Raw genomic sequence first — 23,776 nt, 5'->3', positions numbered from 1 at the left:
TAGCCAGGACATGGAAGCAACCTAAGTGTCCATCAACAGATGAATGGATAAAGAAGATGCAGCACATATATACAATTGAAGATTACTCAGCCATAAAAAGAAACGAAACTGAGTTATTTGTAGTGAGGTGGATGGACCTAGAGTCTGTCATACAGAGTGAAGTAAGTCAGAAAGAGAAAAACAAATACCGTATGCTAACACATATATATGGAATCTAAAAAAAAAAAAAAAAAAAAAAAAATGGTCCTGAAGAAGCTAGGGGCAGGACAGGGATAAAGATGCAGACGTAGAGAATGGACTTGAGGACATGGGGAGGGGGAAGGGTAAGCTGGGACCAAGTGAGAGAGTGGCATGGACAGATATACACTACCAAATGTAAAACAGATAGCTAGTGGGAAGCAGCCGCATAGCACAGGGAGATCAGCTTGGTGCTTTGCGACCACCTAGAGGGGTGGGATAGGGAGGGTGGGAGGGAGACGCAAGAGGGAGGAGATATGTGGATATATGTATATGTATAGCTGATTCACTTTGTTACACAGCAGAAACTAACACACCATTGTAAAGCAATTATACTCCAATAAAGATGTTAAAAAAAAAAAAAAAAAGAATCCACCTGCCGATGCAGGGGACACGGGTTCGAGCCCTGGTCCGGGAAGATCCCACATGCCATGGAGCAACTAAGCCCGTGCGCCACAACTACTGAAGCCCGCACACCAAGAGCCCGTGCTCCGAAATAAGAGAAGCCACCACAATGAGAAGCCTGCACACCGCAATGAAGAGTAGCCCCTGCTCACCGCAACTAAAGAAAGCCCGTGCACAGCAACGAAGACCCAATGCAGCCAAAAATAAAAAATAAATAAATTTATAAAAAAAAAGATGCAGGACCTCCGGCAACAACCCCGAGAGAAGTCATCTCTCTGTGCTGCCACCTCTTTAAAGCTTTCAAGGAAACAAGAAGTGAGAAAGCCAGAAACCAGAACCAGACAGGGGTGACTGCTCGTGGGCTTATGGGGAAGAAGCCCCTGCTTAAGTCCCTTCTCACAAGGAAGGCCCATCCCCGGTGAAGCGCCAGTGGAAAGAAGAGGCGCAGAGTCAGGGGGGACATTCCGTTCCCAGTTCTGGTTCTAGCCCAGGGGATACAGACGAGAACCTAGAGGTTCACGGTCCAGGAGAGGAGAACGGCCCGCAGAGTGGGGACTGGAATCGAGAGTGAAGGAGTCCCAGAGGAAACCGTAATTCAAAAGACACGTGCACCCCAGTGTTCACTGCAGCACTATTTACAATAGCCAGGGCATAGAAGCAACCTAAATGCCCATCGACAGACGAATGGATAAAGAAGATGTGGTGCATATATACAATGGAATATTACTCAGCCATAAAAAGAAACGAAACTGGGTCATTTGTAGAGACGTGGATGGACCTAGAGACTGTCATACAGAGTGAAGTAAGTCAGAAAGAGAAAAACAAATATTGTATATTAACGCATATATGTGGAATCTAGAAAAATGGTACAGAAGAACTGCTTTGCAAGGCAGAAATAGAGACACAGATGTAGAGAACAAACGTATGGACACCAAGGAGGGAAAGTGGTGGGGGGGGATGAATTGGGAGATTGGGATTGACACGTATACACTGATGTGTATAAAATAGATAACTAATTTTAAAAAAAAAGAATGTGGGGCTTCCCTGGTGGCGCAGTGGTTAGGAATCTGCCGGCCAATGCAGGGGACATGGGTTCCAGTTCTGGTCTGGGAGGATCCCACATGCTGTGGAGCAACTAAGCCCCTGCGCCACAACTACTGAGCCCATGTGCCATAACTACTGAAGCCCACGTGCCTAGAGCCCGTGCTCCGCAACAAGAGAAGCCACCGCAATGAGAAGCCCGCGCACCGCAACGAAGAGTAGCCCCCGCTCGCCACAACTAGAGAAAGCCCGCGCGCAGCGACAAAGACCCAACGCAGCCAAAAATAAATAAATAAAACAAATAACTTTTAGAAAAGAATGTGCATTAAAAACAAAAAAGAGAGAGAGAGAAGTAGTACCGGTGGAGGGAGGAGAGGAAAGGAGAGGACGGGGAGGGAATGGAGGGCAGGGAGGGTAGGTGCAGGCAGGCCTGACTTTTCCATCAGATGCAGGGGGCACAGGGCTCAGGACTCACAGAAACGTTTCCATTTCTTTTAAAATCAGAAGAAAAAAATGAACTTTTACTTAGAAGAAAATGCTTTGATATATAACATTAAAATATTCACCTTGATATCAACTCAGTCATGAGATACAACTTTTAATACTTGTTGATGCAGAAATGTTCACGGAGGCAAAAGTGCCAAAGGGCCCAAGAAAGTGAGCAGAGACCAGAGTGCAGGGGAGGGAGGCGAGGGCACGAAAGGGGAGGCGAGGTGGGGCATACACAGGGTCTGCACCAGCACCTCTCTGAACCGAAAAGCAGACATGGGGCTCTTAGCAGCTTTGTTTGCTTCTTCGGGGAGCACACCTGCAAGGTGGACGGGAGTGTGCCGGGGTTTAGGGAGCTCCGGTTTTCCGCAGAGCAAGGTGGTCAGTGTTTATAAATGTCAGGGGGGTGACCGGATGTGCTCAGGATCCTATCGCCTGGGTCACACCCTACTCTGCCGCCTACCAAAGTCCACCCCCTGTACAAGCCACCTATGCTCTCCATGGTGGCTTAAAACGTGCCCCAAATTCTGCAACGCCCTTCCCATCAATGTGGGCTCCAATGTGGGCAGCCTTAGTGATTTGTTTCTAAGGGACAGAATATGCCGGAAGTGATGTTGTATGATTTCCAAGGCTTGGCCATAAAAGGCGATACAGACGGCCCTCCCACACCTCCCTCCCTCTTGGGACATGCGCACTGGAGCCCTGAGCCACAATGTAGGAAGTCCAGCTGGCCTGGCCCACCTTGCTGGAGAGACCACGTGGAAAGGCCGCACAGAGATCCGAGGAGCCCCAGCTGCACAGCCCCCCACACCCCCAGGCTGTGTGCGTCCCCCTGGGCCAAGTACCAGGCATGGAAGTGAGGAAGCTTCTGGATGATTCCAGCCACAGCCACAACCTGACTGATCTCACAGGCCTTCAGCAAGAACCATCGAGCTGAGCCCAGGCAGCCCCTGGACTTAAAGGATGACTAGTGTTTGAAGCCACCATTTGGAGGTGTTTTATATGCAGCAATAAATACTCTCTAAGCCTTAGTTTCCCCATCTGTAAAATGGGAATAAGAAAAGTAACTGCTTTATTGAGCTCTTGCTCAGATTAAATAAAATAGTCCATGGAAAGTATTTATTCAGCACAAAGTCTCCACCCAGAGTAAGCACCTAGTATATAAAAGCTATGGGGCTTCCCTGGTGGCGCAGTGGTTGAGAATCTGCCTGCCAATGCAGGGGACACGGGTTCGAGCCCTGGTCTGGGAAGATCCCACATGCCACGGAGCGGCTGGGCCCGTGAGCCACAATTACTGAGCCTGCGCGTCTGGAGCCTGTGCTCCGCAACAAGAGAGGCCGCGATGGTGAGAGGCCCACGCACCGCGATGAAGAGAGGCCCCCGCGTGCCACAACTAGAGAAAGCCCTCGCACAGAAACGAAGACCCAACGCAGCCAAAAATAAATAAAAATTAAAGGGCTCTATTGAAGAAAAAAAAAAAAAAGCTATGATTATCACTAATTGTTATTATTACGGCCATTGTACAGAAGAGAAAACAAGGTCCAAAAACGCGAAAGCAAATTGTCCAAGAATCGCACAGTGAGTTAGATGCTCCATGGTTTGACTCTGAAAACAGGTTCAACTAAAACACGCATGCCCCCCAGAAGAGGCTGTGACAGTAATCAAAATCTCACTGAAGAACTGCCATTCCCATCTGGGAGGGGTTAGGTCCTTGACCAGAAAAACAGAGGGACTGAGGTCAGACACTCAAAATGTCTTCAGAATAATCACCCTGCCTACCTGCGTGGCACCCATACATTTTCTAAAACATTTAGCCTCCCTCCATATGAGGATAATATTTTTTAGCTCTGCTCTACTCTTCCATTAAAAATAAGTGTAAATAAGGTGGTGAAACCTATGAAACCTGCCAGCAGGTAGATTACCTCTGTCCCGAACTGCCATAACATACGGGCCTCCCAAGATTATTTATCTAAAACATACATTTACCAAGTTTGGGGGTAATAACCTGGGAAAGTTTGCAAACAATTCCTTCATGTTCCTGAGGGCTGTGACGGACGCACTTCATGAACGGGAACTGTACTTATATATCTGCCTAATAAAGCCTTGAAGGTTTTACTGTTCTGAAGTCAGCCGGCAGGACTGACATCAGCTTCTCACGCATTTGGGAGAACCTCCTTGATAAGGCGAAACACAGCCAGGAGAGCCGGGTTGTTCCAGAAGCTCATCAAACAGATCCCCTTCCACACAGCACCCCTCACTCAGCCACTAAGAGGCATGGAACCACTCCTAGCACTAAGCAAGCTCTGTCCCTGGTGCTGGGGATGCAGGAACAGACAGCTGGGAGGAGACAGAGACACCGATGCAGATGCCAATGGTGGTTTGGGCTAGACACGGGTACATCCAAGGAGCTTGGAGAGTCTGGGTGGCAGGCTTTCCTGGATAACTGGTGGGGCTTTTCATGATACCCTGAGCTCCAAACGGACCTCAGCGTCAGTTCTTCCCATGCCAAGATGCTGAGAAGCATTCTGATTTGCTCTGATACTGTTCTCTCCTTGCATCAAACATCCACACAAGCTTCAGAAACGAGCAAGTAAAGAAAGGGCCAGAGATCTAGGGGTATTCCCAGCCCCCTCCAATTCTGGTTGCCCAGGACCCTGGCTCTGGGCCTGGCTTCCAAGAGGAAGGGCAAAGGAACAAGGAGAAAGCCACATCCTCTGTGACTGGTTGGGGACAAAGCAGTGTGAGTACAAACTGTCCATTTCCACATGGACTTCCGCCAACACTGGGCACTGGCCAGCTTCAAAGATCATGACCAACTCCAGAATGACTTGATGCCCTGCTGGGTTCCAATCCCACTGTGTGACCTTGGGCCAGTTGCTTCTCCTCCCTGGGCCTCAATTTTTTGACCTGTCAATGGGGCCATTGAGAGGGTGGAGCTGCATCCCTTTCCCGAGCCCACATTCTGGGGTGGTGAGCTCTCCAGCAGGCGGCAGCTCTTCAAACTGCCCGGGATGCTTTGCCCTTGGCATGATTTTGCAGTCAACCTCTCCTAAAGAAGGCTCTTTTCCAGGGCCAAACTCCCCAGAAACAGCTAAGAATTTGCCCACTGGACTATGGAACACGCCTTTTCTCTCCCTCTCCTTCTCTTAGCAGTGAGAAGGTAGAGGACCCCTGGGACCCTCTTCCTTGGGTCCACCCCACTGGCTCTGCAGAAGTCACCCATCCCACCGGGCATGTTGATTTCAAAGTTAACGATCAGAATGGCATGGGCTTTGGTTCCTGAAACTGACCCCTTTCCAGCCCATTGAGCCCGTTGCTGGGGGAAGCTCAGGGAAGCTGGCCGGCGAACGCATGCCCTGGATTCGCTCAGCTGTGTTTGTAGGTCTGGGAGCATTGTTTTTAGGCCAGGAGCAGCCTGAATGCGTTTGCAGGGGTGCAGGGAGACCCACGGCTCAGTGAATCAGGCTGGGACACCGCCTGCTCCATTTCCCGTTGGCCGGAGTCCACGACGGCTGGGCAGCAAGTGCTACAGCCAGTGGCCACCTCGCTTCCCCTCCGAGTCCGGCAGGGTCAGTGGAGCTGGGGTCTGGGCAGCGGGGCCTGGAGGATCACTCAACAGAAACAGAGCAGTAGACACAGGGCATCAGAGAAACAGGGCCTGGAGGTCACGCCCCAGACAATCACGCTTATCCTGCACAGACGACGCCTTCTTTTTATACACCTTTTAATACATTTATACCTTTTACACACCTTCACCATAATACAGACATTACAGGGGAGCAGGAAGCAGGACCGCCAGCTGTCTTGTTAAAGCCCACACCCTCACGCAAGCACTTCCTATGGCTCCCCATCACCTGTGAGACACGGCACCCTCCTTAACCTGGCACTCCAGGCCCACTCCCACTGGGACAGGACTGATGCACCTGTGCTCCAGCAGCCCGACGCTACAGCCCTACACCACCTGCTCACCTACCCGATGGTCCAGCCTCTGCACATTTGCTCACACTCTCCCTCCTGCCTGGAATGGCTTTCGCCCTCATCTCTGCTTGACAAATTCCTACTCATCTCTCAAGGCTCATGCCCCCACCCTCCCCCATCCAAAGCCATTGTTCCCACCTTTGCCTTCTCGGGGCACGTCAACCACTCTAATTAGCTACAGGGTAGTTACACGTTTCCCCGACTGTCTCTGAGTCCATTGAAGACAGAGAGCATCTTTTTTTCCCTGTATCCCCACACCATCCTACCTGGTGGCCTCTCAGTGACGGCCTGGTCCACGTGTCCACTGCAGGAACCTGTGAGATGGATGCTACGAGTGAAAATGGTTCTTTCCACGAGATTCAAGGAGAAGCACCTACCATGCGCAGGACCCAGTAGGGTCTGAGGTTTTCATGGCCTTTTTCATGCGATACACTGCCGGGCAGGCTGGCTTCAAGGGACCCTGAACTAGTGCCATGTGTTGACTTGTCTAAGACACTCTTTACGTCTTAAATCTCTACACCAGGTTACGCGGTCAGGTCTCCTTGGAGGCGAATCTTATGAGATGGTCCATCTCTCCCTCCTACTCAGCACACACTCAATATTTCTGAGATCGGTTTGCTTCACCCGGGGCCCAGGAGAGCCACTCCTGAAAAACAGGCCAGAGCTCCTCTTCTTCAGTGGGAGAAGACAGAGGCCAGAGGACTATGGTCCAGGCCTCCCTGTTCCATCTTTATGAAAGCAAGAGCCGGAGTTGGAGACGAAACCAAGCAGACCCCAGAGCCGCTGCGTCTCCCGTGTACGGCAGGCCTGCAATGATGCTTGGACATAGCTGCTGCCCTGGGAATGTTTGTGGAAGGAAGAGGAGGGATGGCAGGGCCCCCGGGGTTAACTGTGGCTGAAGAAACATCCAGCCTAAGGGAGGGGATCAGGGTCTTTCTAGAAGATTCCTCTGAAAGAGATCTCCAGGCCCACTTCAATGATCCCGTCCAGTGATGACTCACCCCATAATATGGTGCTCTGAATTAAAGGACTGCTCCTAAAACAGCATGTATTTGGTGGAGGGCCTGGAAGCTGAGACTGGCCCCAGGGAGCGTGAGAGCATCTGTCTGTACAGGGTTTCAAAGCAGTGGGGGGGACAGAGAAGAGCAGCTCCTTGGGGCTGTTCCCCACCTGCTGAGCCCCCTTCCTTGTCGGTCCCCAGGTCCCATGGGCTCACGGAGAGTGACCAGGCTCTCGGGCAGCTGTGTGGGTTTCAGGAACGGCACGAAGCCGGTGTGGCTAGAAGGGGAGAAGCAAGGGGAGGTGGCAGGAGTGGAGGTCGGACCCAGGGCCAGATTGTGCAGGGCCCTGGAGGCCTTGCCAAAGTCGTTGGCCATTGCTCTCAGGGACACTGGCGAGCTCTGAGCAGAAAAGGTCATGGTCCTTTAGAAGGCTCCCTCTGGGGGCCACTGGAAAGCAAACTGTAGAGGGCAGCAGGGAAGCAGAAAGAGCAGGAGAGAAAAGAATGGCTTGGGTGGAGGTGGGGAGAGTGGCCAGCATGGGAGGGGGCGCCATATTCTGAGTATTTTGGAGCAAGAAGGGGGATGAGTGATTAACTACCTATAAGAATCAGTGGTTCTCGCATTTTTATTGCTCCTGAGATAAGAATTACTGGGAGGGTGCTAAAAATACCGACTCTGGGCCCCTACCCTCTGAGGTTCTGACTCAATAGGTCTGCCACAAGGCCCAGGAATCTGTATTTTAGCAAGCTCCCCGGATGCTTCCGTGGAAGTGGTACCTGGATCCCGCTTGGAAAAAACCCTGCATGGCTCAGTCCTTGCACTTCACAGCCAAGGGAAGCCAGTGGAGGGCCAGAGTGGGGCAGAGGCTTGTCCCCAGGTGCCCAGGTGAGACAGGGCTGACAAGCAGGCCCCCTCACTCCCAGGCTGGGCTCTCCCCACTGGCCTCCTTGCTCCGCTGCAGATCTGGAACGGGCCCTAAAGGGCAGTGGTGCCGTGCCAGGCCTACAGCAACAGGAGCCACGCGTGGATACACTGCAGCTGTCTGTGGTCCACCACTGCAGCCCCAATGCCTTGCAGTGCCTGGAACAGAGCTGGCGTTCAATGGATCTTTGTTCTGCTGTTGACAGTCCACCCCTGTGCGATGGAAGAATGACCCCAGTGATCACCAAAGTGATCGGGCAGGACCAGGGAGGCACACCCAATGGAGGAGAGGGCACCATGCCTGGACAGATGGACAGGGCAGCTCTCCAACTCCACAGGGATATCCCGGAGCAGGCTTATGACAACCTCAGCACCTACAGGAAATTTTCGGACCGATGTTGATCTTGTTGGTAAAACTGAGAAAAGTCTCAACACTCCCTTTTAGAGAACAAGTGTATTCTTCTACTCCTGCTTTCTGGGTGGAGAGCACGGGCTTCCATTTCTACCTTTAATGTTTAACACTGCAAAGCCGGGCTTACTTTTTCAGAAGTTTTCAATAAAGCCCTCTCAGCAAGTTAATGGGACTACATGCACTCATAAATCATTTTCAGCTTATGCATGATGCTCTCAAGGCATATTCACTTTATTGAAAAACAGAAGACTTGTCAATATTGATCATTAAAAGATGATGGCCATTATCATCGATCTTCTGAATGAAAAGGAATCAAGAATCTTTCGGGGGGCGGGGCGGGTCACACAGAGGCCAATGTAACTTGAGTGGTTTATCTGTGGCAGAACGAAATGGTCTTGGTCAGGATCCCAGACTATATTAGCAGACATAGGCTCAAAACCTGGGATGATGGAAAAACAGGAGGCCCTGGGCACTCCTTACGTGTGCTTCTGCTTGGGGACGCTAAATGAGGCATATAGAGTGGCTCACCACAGTTTGTTGAGAAACTGAAGCGAGAATACACAGAGCCTCCCAAACACCCCACCTGACCTGTGATTCTGGTTTCAACGATGTTGAGTGCAGAAGCATTCAGCCTAGCAAATACTAAGGCAAGCCCTCAAAGTCTACCAGAAGGGCTTGTAAAGGTGTAGGTTTTTAAACCCATATAGAGTCTCATTCACACTTGTCACAAGCCACATAAGAAGACAGCGTGAAACATATAAAATTCTTTAGTAAATTTAGTAAAATTTTGTGCTTCTAAATGCTGGAAATGGGTGTTAAATCATTTCTACTTACTAGGCCCCAAATAAGTGTTCACAGGAATCACAAATCAGAGGCCAGGGACTTCACTGCCCTCTTGCTTAACCGCCGATGCCTCTCTACGGCCACTTTTGCATTCTCTGCCATTGACTAGCCAAAGGTACTAAAAATCTGGCCCAGAACTGAAGCTACCAGGAATCTGTTCTCTCAAGGCTTGGGGGCAAAGGGTACAAACTCTATGGGTCTCACTAGGGACATGCAATGTAATTTCTCATTCACCATATCGAAAAATTGTGCTGGCTGCTAAGATGTTTTGGTATTTTACAGATGACAGGTGAATCACAATTGAGTCTTCCAACTCATTCTGTCTGCTTTTTCTCATTAATCACCTTTCATGAAACTCGAAGCTCTTGGCACAGAAGCCGTTCAGGAATCCAGAAGAGGTGGAGGGAAGGTCCTTTTTGTTAAGACATCACTCCTATGACATGGGCAAGGCCAGCATCAGAGCTGGAAGGAATTTAAACTGCTGGCGAAGACAGCCAGCTTGAGTATCATTACTAGAAGGTAAGGAAGGGTGATTCCAATGACTTCCCTTTATCTAACTCTGTAAATTGTGTGTTGCAGACAGGATTCTGGAATCTCCTGTCCTGGGTATGGATGAGACTCACCCAGATTTGTAGAGCTATCAGCAAAGACGGCAGCAGCTATACTAACGTGGGTGGACCTCCGCAGGCACCACGAAATATCTGCTGTGACGGCATCTCTATTTGGGGGCTTGAAAAGTTCTTGAGACTGACCATTCCTCCTCTAAGTCCTGGAAATTCTTAAGAGCTGTAGGTGAACCTTTAAGTTCCTGTATATGTTCCTCCTACTTCTTTCTCTAGTTTGCTGTCTGGGGGAGGATTAACCCGTGTGGCATGCTGGAAGAGGAGTCACGCTCTTTCTGAAAGCTTCTGTTACATAACTTTTATTCTGTGTCCCTTTTCGCGAGGTGCAGGCTGGCAACGCCTTCCAAAACATCCCACGTGCCAGCTTGTGGTCACTTCCCGTAGAACTTAGGGTGACATGGCACCTAAGGAGTTATTTTAGCTTCCCCCGAAGAACTACCAACACTAACCCTTGTAGGGTAACACCTGGCTTATTTCTGAGTATCTTTCAAATCTAATACATTCGACATAGAGTTCAAAGAAATCCAGCATTTTGGATTCAGAAGTCTCTCAAGAGCCAAATCACCCCCATATGTTATATACATCAAATCTTTGGCATGCCCTCTCTGTGCCATAGTGTTATTTAAAAATTCGGGAAGAAGGACGCAATTTGGTTTCCAGACACGCTGCAGCATCAGTGGACATGAAGTGTGGCAGGTAAGGGAAGGATGCTTTCAACCCCAGCAGAATGCACTTGAAATCGTGCTTGTTTCTGCCATTCAATAACCGTGCGACTTTGAGCGACACACCTCAGCTCTCCAAGCTCAGGCTCCGAATCTAGAACAAGGGTTCGTAAGATCTACTTTGCAGAGCCGGGGGGACAAAATGTTTAAGGACTGGTGGTTCCTTTCTCCCGTTCTCTTTATCTGATGATGACTGCAGCTTCGCTAGGAAACCTGAGCTCTGACCACAGACTATTTAAAGTGTGACAAGCAAGCCTGCTCGGAGAACCCGGCAAAAACACCGCTGCCAAATCTACGAACTTCTCACCATTTTTCAGCTTCAGCTGAATTCAAGGCTCTAATTAAAGTACTTTCCATTTTCAAAACAACTGCAAACAGTAATTAAATACTTCCCCTCCTACCTTCCAGGAACAGCCTAAGACTACGGCGAAACCTCCATGTCCCCTGGACCTCGAGCTATACAGCTAGATGTGACATTTCTCCTACCCCGTTGACCCAAATTACATAGTGGCTCCTGTGGCTCCTGCCGCATGGACCCTAGAGAGGGTCCTGGCTCAGCCCTCTCCGTTGTGTGCCAAGATGCCACCCGCAAGGTGCCATGATGGGAAAGCTGGCATTATTGCCTTTAAGACGAAAAGTTCTTTCATCACACAGGATAGAGTCCCTGCTTAGAATAATCAATACACTTTTTTATAATAACCAGTTCTTTACTGTTTATACAGATGTTTAATTGAAAATGTTACGTAACCTTAAAGCACAGGGCACTCTGGAGCTATTAATAACCAGCTACATCCAGACTCCGAGGACTCTTAGAGTAGGAGGGGGTCTCCTGGCACTAATATATACACATGCACATGAACACGGGGAACATACAAACATACACACTCATTGCACAGAAGTAAATGAAGACCCCAAGAATGGAGATGACTTATCCAAGGTCACAAAGCCAATTCACAGCAGAGTCAAGAATAAATCCCAGGTCTCCTGGCCTCTGGAGGATGTTCCTTTTAGAGAAAAGGAACACGCCCCATAGGTACCTGCGTACATCCTTAACATTGCGCAAACGCTGCAGTATCCGAAGCGGGTTCTCACAATGCGGGGCTTGTCAGCTCTGATCAAAAGAGTTCCTGGTCTAGACTCCTGAGTTAGAAATGAGATGCCCACCAGGGAAACGTCTCATTGTTGTCATTCATTTGTGATACATACCCCTCCTGCTCTCCCAAGAGAAACATGAGGCACCTAGAATATACCTGAACATGACGCCATTATATATGGTGTGGAAGAGGTCAGCTTTAGCGATCTTCCACAAAAGAAGTGGGTTTAAGACAAAACAGAATCGAAAAGGGAGACTTTTTTTCTCAATTGCACACTTTCACGCCAGGAGGGTAAAAAAGAGCAAAAAATAAGAGAGAACTGATGAATTAAACACTGAATATGAGGAACAAGAGCAATATTTTTCTGTGTAATCAGGCTCTGGGTAGCAATAGTATGATATGTGACAGAAAAACTGTTCTCTCATAATTACATTATCATTTTCAAAAGTAACTTCATGAAGATTGTTTCTCTGCATTCATTTTTATTCAAAACCTCACCTGTTAGTCATGGGGAGCTAAAACACACAATGCTGGTAGATTAATATGTCCACACAAGATGCATTACTTGCCATTCACAGACCCCATGAGCTTGTCAAAAATGAAAGCTTTGCTCTGGTTCTGTAAATATCAAACAGTCATAAAACCCGCTGGGAGCTTAGTTTCTGGGAAAAAAAGGTGGGACATGCCCATTTCATTTGAGATTCAGTAACGCTTTAAAAGGTTCATTGATCCACATCTTTAAAAGACCTATAACAACCCCCTTAAGGGCCCATAGGTCAAGTGGACGAATTTAGCTGTAATCAACAGGCAAAGACTAAGTCAGGGTCTAAACATCCTAGTGGTCCCCCTTCCTTGTGACAGTTCCTCTATTACTGCTGAGAGAGGCTCCACCCTTCCCTAATATAATCAGCAAACAATGGAGAGAGGAGAGTCTAAAAATCACTTTATTTACTTGCTTTAATTGTTTAGGCTGAGAAGGTTTTACCTATGCAGCTATGACAGATTCTTTCTGAAAGGAACAGGCAGGCTCACCAGCTGGTCACTTTCGAGCCGGCTGGACATCTAGTTGATGCGTTGTATTTCATCAGTTCTTAGGGGTCAATGTCATCTCTCCAAATGAAATGCCTAACCTGTCCCATGAACCCAATCTGGCACGCTGGGACATTTTATAGCCACCATGCTTTAGCCCAATAAATAATCCACTAAAGCACTGCCCAGGCTTCACCTCCTTTGGGTGGAACCTGAATTTTGCAGCTCCCTCGGGCACCATATCCTCCTCTTGGAAATCAACAACCTATTCGACCAACAAGTTATCTGTCCACATGTGTGGGTCTGATCAGCTCACACCCCCTAGCTCCGGCCTGTAACCCCCTCTTCTGCCACTCGAAGAATCATTTCACTGGAAGGGATCGGAGAGTTCATCCACTGTGACCCGTCATTTCACTGACAGGGAAACCGATGGCCTTTCCCTGCGCTGACACCAACACCATCCGAGTCCTGCAGACCACCAAGCTCAACACTTGGTGACTCAACCGAGTAAACAAGCCACTCAGACCAGGACCAAATGATTCCGCGTGGCTTCCCCTTTCAGGGTCGACCTAAACGCACTTAAGCAAACAGTTAAGAGCTACAAAACCAGAGAGTTGGGGGCAAGCTAAGGCCTCCTGCCTACAATAAACCCCCCTCTCCTTTTCTTCTGGATTGAGATGTGGGAAGTTCTGCTGACATGGAGGGTCGGCAAATGTGAGCCAAGATAAAATTTCGGGCAGGGTTGGTTCCTACACAGTGGCCATCTGGGATCAGCCTGTTAAGTAACCATCTCTAAGACTTACACAACCAGGGGCAGGAGCTTTGATTAGTCCTCACCCTACAGAAAGGTTTACCACATGGTTCTGAGGCCGAGCATGTGCCGGGCACACACAGCATAGAAGAGGCACACAGGAGGATCTGAACTCTGCCCTTTCCCACCTTTCAGAGGCCTGGGAGAAACAGAATCCCAGGAAAGAGACCACCCAGGGGAACATATCCTCCTCCTACCTGAACAGAAGCGGCCGTGCACTTACAGATCACATAAGGGTGAGTAGCTATGTGATGGAGAGATGGACAAAAAAAAAAAAAAAAAAAAATACGTGCTACCAGCAATTTATTTCATCCAAGCAGATACTCATCAGCACAAGTATTTTCACACACACACGCAGTAACTCCAGACGGAAGCAGTTAGTAGAAGAAATGGGACAGGTGTGTTTGTTACAAAAGGATCAGCTCGAGGGAGAGGTGGAAAGAGCACCCTGGTTTCCAATCCTGGTCTCCCTGGCTTGCGCTTCCTGGCCCTGTGACCTTGATTAAGTCATTCAACCGCCCTGGGCCTCAGTTTCCTCATCTGAGCCAGAGAAGAAGGGAAACGCACTTCCTCCGGTGGTTTGGAGACATACTACCCAGCACAGCCTGGACACCAGTTTCGAGGTCACTATATATGAGTCGACTCCCTCCACAAATGAAGAGTCTGAACGCAGGTGGCATATAGCATTACGGAGACCAAACAGGTCTCCTCCTGCCTGCGTGTCAAGCCCGCATCTGCCTCCCTGATGGCCCAGGAAAGCACCAGGTCTCGAAGGCGCCCGGGCAGTTCGGCCTCTAGGCAGGGTTTGGGGAACGGGGGAATCCAGGGGTTCAGTAAGAAACGCCGCAGGCTCTGGGTGGGGGCCGAGCAGGGGGCTCAGAGGCAGCCTCCGGGGCCGGGCGAAGGGGCTTTGTTTCCGCGGCGGAGGGCCTGGCTTACCGAGCAGTGCATCCGGAGGCGGGCGGGGGGCGCGCGGGGCACGCAGCAGAGCCACAGCCTGGCCCGGGCCCGCGGTGCCTGAGCCGGAGGAAGGCGAAGAGGAGGAAGAGGAGAAAGAGAAGGCTGCCGCCGGCTCCTGCCTCATTCTCCCGGGCAGCGCCGATCCGCTGGCCGCCGCCAGCTGGGGCTGGCCGCCGGGGGCCGGACCCCGCGCGCGCGGCTCATGTCCCGGTCCGCCGCTCTCGAGGTGTGCGCGCAGCCGGGTAGTCTCCGGGCGGCGCCCCGGGGCTCCTCATGCCCCGCGCCGGGGCTCGGCAGGAGGACCTCGGGGAGGCAGCGCGGAGGAGAAGAGAGGAAGAGAGAGCGTGAGAGCGCGCAGAGCTGCGCCCCGCGGGTCCGGGGGTGGCAGGCACCCGGCAGGACCGCGCCGCCCCACCCACCGCGCCGCTGAGCCCCGCGCCGCGCGCCCGCCCGGTGGGGTGCAGAGCCCCAGAAACTTTAGCACATGGCCGGTCCGGCGGCCGTGGTGGCGGGAGCTGCCCCGCTCTTCCCGCTCTCCCTCCTCCCCGCCCCAGCCCCGGCCCCCGAGAGCAGCTTACCGGCGGCGACGGCGGCCGCGACAGCGGGGCGCCCACCCTGCCCCGCGCAAAGCTGTGCGCACCGGCTGGGAAGGAGGAAGGGGCTGGCTGCGTCGGGGTCCCTGCAAGGGAGGGGCACCTCGGCGGCGGCGAACCGCGCGGGTTAAGGCGTCCTGGGAGGAGGCGGCGGGCCAGCCTGGGTCCGCAGGCCCGGACGGGGGAGGGTCCGTGCGCCCCCCGCCCCCGCCCCGCAGCGCCGCTGCTGACGACGCGCCTGGGCTTCCCCGGCCCCGGGTCTGCGGAGCCCGCCCTGTTACCTAGCGACTCGCTCTGGGGAGCCCACGCTGACGCGCGCGACTAGCGGGGCTGCGGCAGCCGAGGGGAAGGGAGGGGAAGGGAGGGGAGGGGAGGAGAGGGGAGGGGAAGGGAGGGGAGGGGAGGGGAGCTCCGGAGGTGGGGGGAGGGCGGGTGGCTGCAGCCGGAGCTCCTCCTTCCGCCTCCCCCTCTGCGTTGGGGAGGGGGCCCGGGGAAGACATCCTACAGCACGGCCCTGGAGTATGGGGGTGGGGGGAAGGCCCGCACCGAGCTGGGGGTGGGGGCTGATGGGGGAGGCGCGGAGATGCGCCTTCCCCTTAACTAGGGATGCAGCAGCAGGTGGCGGCGACGTGGCCCGTGGAGGCCCGGCGCCTACAGGCGCGCGGATATGGGCCCGGCCGGGGCGAGAGCGCGAGGAATGTGGCAGTGGGCGCGTGAATATGTGTGACACGCTCCCACCCACGTGGCGTACTTGGGGACCCGAGGACGCGGGTGGAAGAGGCACCTCTTTCCTCTGGTCTCTCTCACTCCTTCCTGGACATTTTGCTCCTGCGCTGTCTCTTCATCATGGAAGCCCAGGTCGCTCAGCTCCCTTTTCTGAGCTCCTCCTTCCTTCCCCAAACCAGAAGGATGGACCAGGATGTCGGGGGCAGTTTCGTTGTGATCAAACCAACCCCAGTGTTGGCACCTCCCCAGCCTACCCCACTCCTGTATCCAGTTTCTCACATTGGGGGTGGACCCTTTAATCTGGCTCGGGATGCCTTCCTATTTTGGGATTTGGGGCCCCTCCAATTTCCCGCAATATGTATATAGAATGTGCCCTAAGTTACTTCACATCTTCTGTAAAATAGAGTGTTCATCCCCAAAGCTTGTAGCTAAATGCTAGCACCTAAGGTGCCCCACAAATGTGAACATGCATTAGCTGTAAAGCTACAGCCTATCTCCTGATCCTTTAGGACCTCCCCCAAAATACACCCCAAAGCCCAGGAAAGTGGGGCAAGGCTCTGTGAAAGTCCTCATCGCAGGCAGGGACCACTTTTCTGGATGAGGGAGATGACTTGCCCAGGTCCCCTGGGAGCCTCAAAGCAAGCAGAGCCCAGGCCTCCTGATTTCCAAGCTCCCAAACACCACCACTGCCCCTCTTCAGCAGCTGGGTGCAGAGAGCCTCACTTCCCCACTCTTGGGAAGACCGCTCATTCCTGCCACCTCACCCCCTGGACCAAGCCCACACCCCTTCCTCACCCTACTGTCCTCTCTTCCTCTCTGGTGTGGATATGGGGAGAAAGAGGCAGAAGATGACCCCAAAGAGGAGAAGGGGAACCTCTTTGCCCAAGAAAGTTCCCACATCCTAGCAGTGGGTCTCACCAGGGCAGATCCCATCCCTGAGGATGCTTTGGGAAATACCAGGACCCGAGTGGGTTTTGTCAGCCCATTGACAGGACTCTTCCTCCGATGATGATGATGATGATGATGATGGTGATGATTATTACCATAATTATTATTCAGATGTCAGTAGCTCTTGTTGAAAAACCCTGCAAACCCATCCAAACAGAAACCTGTATCTTGAGAAACAGAGGCCCAAAGGCAGCACTTTTCTGAGAAAACCACTTTGCATCCCAGCCCATGTGCCAGGTGAGATCCAACATTTTCCGGTGAAATTGGGAGCAACGCTTGTGCCCAACCAGTTTTTACGGGTGGTGGCAGCCAGGCAGCTGGTCCACAGAAACTGCAGAAGGACTGTTTCCTGGTGCCATGTTGGCAGCCGGCTCTTTCTTCAGCCCAGATTTCCCAATATGCAGATATAAGTGGACATGTGATTTGGTCAGGGAACCCCGTGCTCACAATAAATAAAATCTCAGAGCTTGTATTCCACGCACAACCAGTATCTGGGCCCCACTATTTCAGCAAACAAGGCAGCCTGTGGGGAAATGTGATTTGACAATACAAACATCTCATTCACTGTGCACAAAGATTTGAAAAATATTGGCTTGCGTCAAAGCCAAAGCCGGCATGTTCATCCTTTACAGTGCGTGTATGGGGGGTGGGGCAAGAGGGCAACAGGTGGGACTTCCTCTGCATCATATTGTTATTCCTCATGCTTTTCTTAATAGAGGTGGGGAATGTGTGAGCGCGTTGAGATTAAGGAAACCCGTGAATCCCCAGGGCCACATCTTTCCAGGATGTCCATCTGCATGGCAGTGGAGGAACATCTCCCCAAATTTGTAAGGAGCGTTCACTGGAAGTTAGGCACAATACTAGTCACTAGGGGTGCAAAGATGAATTAGATAAACCCTCTGTCCTCTGAATCCTCCTTGAGACATTTATAGAGGGCTTAACTCATGCCGGGTACTCTAGGTACTGAGGGCTTTATCTACAAGTGCTAATTTTAACTGCCCTTCTCTGCGGGATGCTCAGAAACGTTATATAGGTTCCCTAAAGTCACATAGCTGGCAAATGAATGGACTTTGGAGTTGCAACCTGGTCTCCCTAACCCCAAAGGCCACGTTCCTAACCATTTCCCTATTTTGTCTGCCAGGCTAAAGAAAAATGGAGACAACAATAATATAGAAAATGCCTACCTGACATTTAGGATTACAAGTGAGATGTGTGTATAAAGTCACCAGGATTTGTTCCTGGAAGAGTCAACTGTCAATAAAAGCTACCTATTGTTACCATCATTAGACCCTCAATTTTATTTTGAATTCATAAGCTCTGTCTTATCAGGATTACCAAGTACTATTCTTGGAGGCATAGACAGAAGTGATAAAAGTGCAGACATCTGTCTACAGGACTGCAGCTGGCTGCACAGAGGAGGTGGCATTTGAGTTGGGTCTCCAGGCATGAGTAGATGTTGGGTATGTGGAGAGGACATGAGCAGGAATGGACTGATCAAGAGGAATGTATAGGGGAAATTCACAGAGCTATGAATAAGCAGCTCATGTGGGCAGGAGTTAAGACCCAAGACAGGAAAGCAAGAGGACGGACAGCAGCTGTGGAGACCACCGTTTCTGAGTGCCGGTCCCCTCCCTGAAGGCACAAGCAAGGACATCTTTTGAGCCAGGGCTATGGGGTGGTGAGTGGGGAGGGACAACATGGCAGAGAGCCAGAGAGAGGACCCAGCCTCCAGGCAACCACCAGGCAAAGGTTTACTGGCCGTGCTTGATGGGGGCACCTCCCATCACTCATAGGGGCAATGGGATCATGATCCCTGCCAACCTCAGTGCTTTGCAGGGCCACTGCGAGGGCCAGAGCCCACTGCATGGGTCCCTAAGTGCGAGAGCGGGCTTGGCAATGTGTAGTGGGTACATTGTATGCACAGGAGGCATAACCCATTCACTCATTCTCAGGATTTTTTTACAACTCATTCATTCATTTGTGCATTCATTCATTGAATATTATGACATTACATTTAATATTATGTTTATTGAGCATTTACTCTGTGCCCAGCACTCTGTTGGCTCTAGGCATTCAGCAGTGAACACACCGTGGTCCCTGTTCTCATTTTACTCACAGTCTAGTGGGGAGAGAGACCAGTCAGCAGGGTGGGGTGGCAAGACGGGGGCTCAGGGCTGTGGTGCCTGCAGGCCATGTGGTCGCACAGAAGAGGGGCTCTTCCCTGGATTCAGGGGATTGAGGAAGGTTTCCTTGGTGGGATGATCCCTCAGCCTCAAAGCTGGCAGCCTGAGACCTGATACCTGAGGTCTGCCAAAGCTGATACCTGGCAGACCTCATGACTGGAACCTGGGGCTTCTGCCTGGGTGGTCTGGTCCTGATGATTGCGGCCTCTGGGATAAGCAGCGTTGGTGCTAACGGGGGCAGCTGAGGTAAAGGATAGGGCCTGTGGAGTGGGGAGAGGGTGTCTTAAAGGACAGGTAAAATGAAACACTGTTTTTGCCTAGAAAAAGAGGCTTTAGGTCTCAATCTTTCCTTTCCAACACCCATATTAACGTGGTTATCAAAATAAAATAACTCAGCCAACCACAGTTAAGAAGAGGTGAGAGACTTGGAATTAGGACAACTGAGGAGAGATGGGATCATGGGAGAAAAGGAAACAGATAACTTGGCAAGAGGGTATCATCACCTTAAAGAGCTGAAGGGCTTTCTTATAGGAGAGGGTTGCATTAGCTCCTACGTGTGGCCCCAAAACGTTGAACTAGGCCACCGGGGAGACGGTGTTTTCAGGACAAGGAAGGATAACACTTAGATCAATACCTGGCCCTCTGACTACTTTTGTAAATAAAGTTTTATTGGAACATATCCTGCCCATTCATTCATGTATCGTCTATGGTGCTTTCACGCTACAAGAGCAGACTTGAGTATTTGCTACAGAGATTGTATGGCCCACTAAGCCTAAATAATTTAGTATCTGGCTCTTTGCAGAACAGTTTGCCAACCCCCTGAATCAGAGCAACCCAGATATCAAGTGAGGTGCTTTGGGAGGGAGTGAGTTCCCCATCACTGGGGGTATTCAGCAAAAGCTAAAGTCCTATTAAGCAGTGATGTGGCTAAGAGTTTGAGTGACCTTTGAGATCATAAGGATCCAGCAGTTAATGACAATTATTCAAATTTCTTCAGTGCCTGCTGGTCACATAGTCACAACTATTGAAAAATAAATCTATCTTCAGAGCAGCCTCGGTCAGGTCTACCGTGTTTCATCACTGGACCTGAAGTCCATCAAAAAGAGCAATGGCTTCCTCTGCCTGTTTAATATAAGGTAGATGATGGACAGATTCAGGCAATCTCAAGGGTGAACAGCTGGAGGAAATCTTTTTACACCCAAGCCTCTCTTACAAGGAAGACGCGGTCACATGTAAACTCATGGATGAATGACGGCATGGATCGTTTCTGGGCCACCAATGTACCCACGAGGCTCAGACATTCCTCTGTGTTTCAAAGGGATTTGCTATGGAATAAGCTAATTTAGCTTTGTTAGGCTTCTGTTGGGGTCCCTGGGGACGTCATTCAGCAAACTTGGTGCCAGACCTTGAACTGGGCAGAGCACCTGCCCTTGAAGAGCTGGTGGCCTGGCCCCAGCTAGCTCGGCCAGAATGTGATGAGTATCTGATAGATCCCAAAGGCAGGGAGAGACTTACTCGGCCAGGTGCATTTATCCAGCAAAGCAACATTGCTGCACAGCACTATTAACAGAAATTTGTTTTCTTTCCAAGTGGAATTGCAAAGAAAAGCAAAATGTTCTCTTTAGAGGGAAAAAACGTCTGTGGCCATTTCACTATCTTGTCCTCAGCTAGGTTGGATATAAACAGAGTCAATTTCCCCACCTCAGCTGTCTTGCAAAACCGTGATGGACACAAGAAAACATTTTCTCATGCAGTAATCCACAGCCTGTGTGCAGAAGCAAAGATTTTCCAACCAGAAAAGGAGAAATGCGCTTTATTACAATCCCCTTATGAAGCGCATTGGCAAAGGCGAAATTGACTAAATACTGTTCCTAGCGTCCACATGAAGGACTGCTTCCCTGATCCTTACTGGCCGGGTCCAGTTTACACCGCGGTGAATTCCAGGCACTGATTTTCCTAAAGCCTTCCTTCCTCTGAGTCTCAAAGTAAAACAACAGCAGCAACAAGCTCATTTCACTTTTTTACATTTCGCATTTTTCTTACTGCTGCTTTTGTTTTCGGGTGACAGTTAGATAATCAAGATATCTAGTTGTAGGTTGCCTTTGGCAGGATTCCCAGCTGAGAGACAGACACCCCTAAGAGCTTTCTCCTGAGAAGAATTCAGATGTTATTCAAGCTCTGACGCATCCATTCTCAGACACTTAATCATACTCAAAACCCATTTAAACCGAAGTTTTCCTAGCTCTCCAGCTAGGGGGAATTTTTTTTTTTTTTTTTTTTTTAAATGGGTCTTCTAACACCAGCATCCTGGTTTTTTGGTTGTTTTTTTTTTTTAATTTAATTAATTAATTTATTTATTTATTTTTGCCTGTGTTGGGTCTTCGTTTCTGTGCAAGGGCTTTCTCTAGTTGCGGCAGACGGGGGCTACTCTTCATCGCGATGCGCGGGCCTCTCACTATCGTGGCCTTTCTTGTTGCGGAGCACAGGCTCCAGACGCGCAGGCTCAGTAGTTGTGGCTCACGGGCCCAGTTGCTCCGCGGCATGTGGGATCCTCCCAGACCAGGGCTCGAACCCGTGTCTCCTGCATTGGCAGGCAGACTCTCAACCACTGCGCCACCAGGGAAGCCCCTAGGGGGAATCTTAGTGTTTACGGAGAATTTTAAAAGACCACAGAGAACGCTGAGGGCTTCCACCTGTCGAAAAGCAAAAGAAGTGCCACGGAAAAGGCTCTCAGTGTTCCATGCCTTCACGGGCATCCCTAAGCTGACTACTCCTCTGCCTTGTCTTCCCCATCTGTTGTCTGTGACATGGATTGTCTAATCTCAATGCTGAGGCCTCATGTCCAACTTCACCTCTGTTCCAGGCCCCAGAGCCCATGAACATCAACTTTACCCTGTTTTTACCATCTCCCTTAGCCATAGTTTGAATGGCATTGAATTCCTGAGTGAGGGTTGATTGGTGTGTGTGTGTGTGTGTGTGTGTGTATGACAACTTACAATGCAGGGAGTGAGGTAATAATAGCCTGGTCCCCAGTTAACTGCAAATAAAATGATTCCTAGATATTTTATTCATAGTTACCTGGTGTCAGCATTCTTGGTTGCAGCTCCCAAGGTAAAATTGGAAAGTATTGTTAAATTAATCTCTCTGTGTACATTCAAGCACACATTACCTTATTCCAAGGATTACTATTAATGTAGTAATTTAGTTCTGCTGGGGAGATCTTCCCATAAAAGAGATATTTCCATATAATTACTAAAGATGTGAAGGTTGTTTAAGTCATTCATTCTTCCCTAGTTCAGCTATCCATAATGTTAATTGCTCTGAAAGCTTACAAATATCCTCCAGTGGACCATGGGAAGCCATGGTCATTAAGAGGTAACATGCCACGGAGCTGATCCATGATCAGAGACCTTGAACCTGCCCCGCTCCACCACACACCCGGTTAACCATGTCATCTGCTAGCGTTAAACACACCATCACAACGTCACCTCAGTCATGTGTAAGGAAGGAATCTCTTGCCTACAAAGAAGGCAGAGGGTTTCCCACCTTGTCTTTCCTATCAAGATCCTTGCTCAGACTTTTTATTTGTTCCAACAAATCGGCCAGGGCTGACTTGGCCTCTTTCAGACTCTGCATAAAACCAAGTCTTGTTCAAGGAAGCTGGTTTCCTTGCAGTAGGGTACCTCTAAATGAATAAAGAGGGAGGGGCTTTCTATTGCTTATGAAAATGTATCTCATAAAACACACACATGCTGAATTGCTAGGGTGATTACGTGAATAACCCGTTTAGGAAAGTGTCCAAAGATGTTTCATTGATTTAAGAAATCTTGCAAAAGGAATAATCAGGATACACAAATCTCTGCTGAAGTTTCTTCATCATGTTTACTATCACCGCTACCACCACCACCACCACCACCATCATCATCAGCATTGCGAGTATTTACCAAACCTCTGTACTGTGCCAGGCACCTTCACATGCATTATTTCAACCTAAAATTCACAGAAATGCTGCAACTACATCTCATTATCCCCATTTAACAGATGAAGAAACAATGGTCCCAAGATTTTTAATCTTTACAAATGTAAACTTAGCTGATGAATATTTCAAATTGTTAGAAGTCTTTAATTTAATGGTAACAGTATATTTCTATCTGACCAGCCAAAGCCTATAGCTAATAAAATGCAATGTGTTCTGTCACAGCAATGAACATAAATGCAGAGCTTTCAGGTAATAATTTCTCCCTTTTCCGAGTAACAAAACAAGCAGTGGCTGAAAGACTTACCTCTCTGCCTTCTAAATGGCTAGTATTTTAAACTACCGTTATCTTCAGAGCTTACCCACTCCAAACACTTAATCCCTGTACCTACTTTTGAACCAAGAAAAGATGTCCTTTCATCTCTTATCTGTTGTTTTCTAAACTGTTAAGGTTTAAGTATCAATAACCTTGTTAAAACATCATTGTAATCCATTACATTTTTAGAAATCATTGAATATACAAGTCCAGAGGATACCTCTCTGTTCGATCCCAACCCACTCCAGTCTTCTGAGGTCCTTTCAAAGATCACTCACTAACTGTGTTTCATAGCAGCTTTTACATTAAAAGAGCAAGTCCTGCGGTTGGCTTGAGTAGGATGGAAAAGGTAGATGAAAGTGTAATCGGTAAAAATGAAAATGCGTTTATGATTTCTCCAACAATCAAATTGCTGCCATTTTAGAGCTGAATGACATCCTCTATTTGTGTGTGTGTGTGTGTGTGCGA

At 49.8% G+C, this 23,776-nt stretch overlaps 1 protein-coding gene across 2 annotated transcripts in view; it reads right to left on the bottom strand.

Annotated features, from left to right (window-relative positions):
* Positions 1 to 15,466, bottom strand: part of TUNAR (TCL1 upstream neural differentiation-associated RNA) — a 55,498-nt gene extending 40,032 nt beyond the window's left edge. Inside the window, exons 1-2 of one of the 2 annotated variants that reach the window (XM_059915845.1) lie at positions 15,145 to 15,233; positions 14,546 to 14,869 (exon numbers count right to left, since the gene is read on the bottom strand). In XM_059915845.1, coding sequence (XP_059771828.1) covers positions 14,546 to 14,557 — 12 coding nt within the window. In that variant the 5' untranslated portion in view covers positions 14,558 to 14,869; positions 15,145 to 15,233. Of the gene's footprint in view, positions 1 to 14,545; positions 14,870 to 15,144 lie in introns of both variants that reach the window. The other variant, XM_059915846.1, reaches the window with a different exon arrangement.
* Between the last annotated feature and the right edge of the window lie 8,310 nt (positions 15,467 to 23,776).

The sequence above is a fragment of the Balaenoptera ricei genome, chromosome 2 (assembly GCF_028023285.1).
Source record: "Balaenoptera ricei isolate mBalRic1 chromosome 2, mBalRic1.hap2, whole genome shotgun sequence".
NCBI lineage: Eukaryota > Metazoa > Chordata > Mammalia > Artiodactyla > Balaenopteridae > Balaenoptera > Balaenoptera ricei.
Note: the sequence above shows the minus strand (reverse complement) of the source record. Positions and strands in the feature narration are given on the sequence as shown.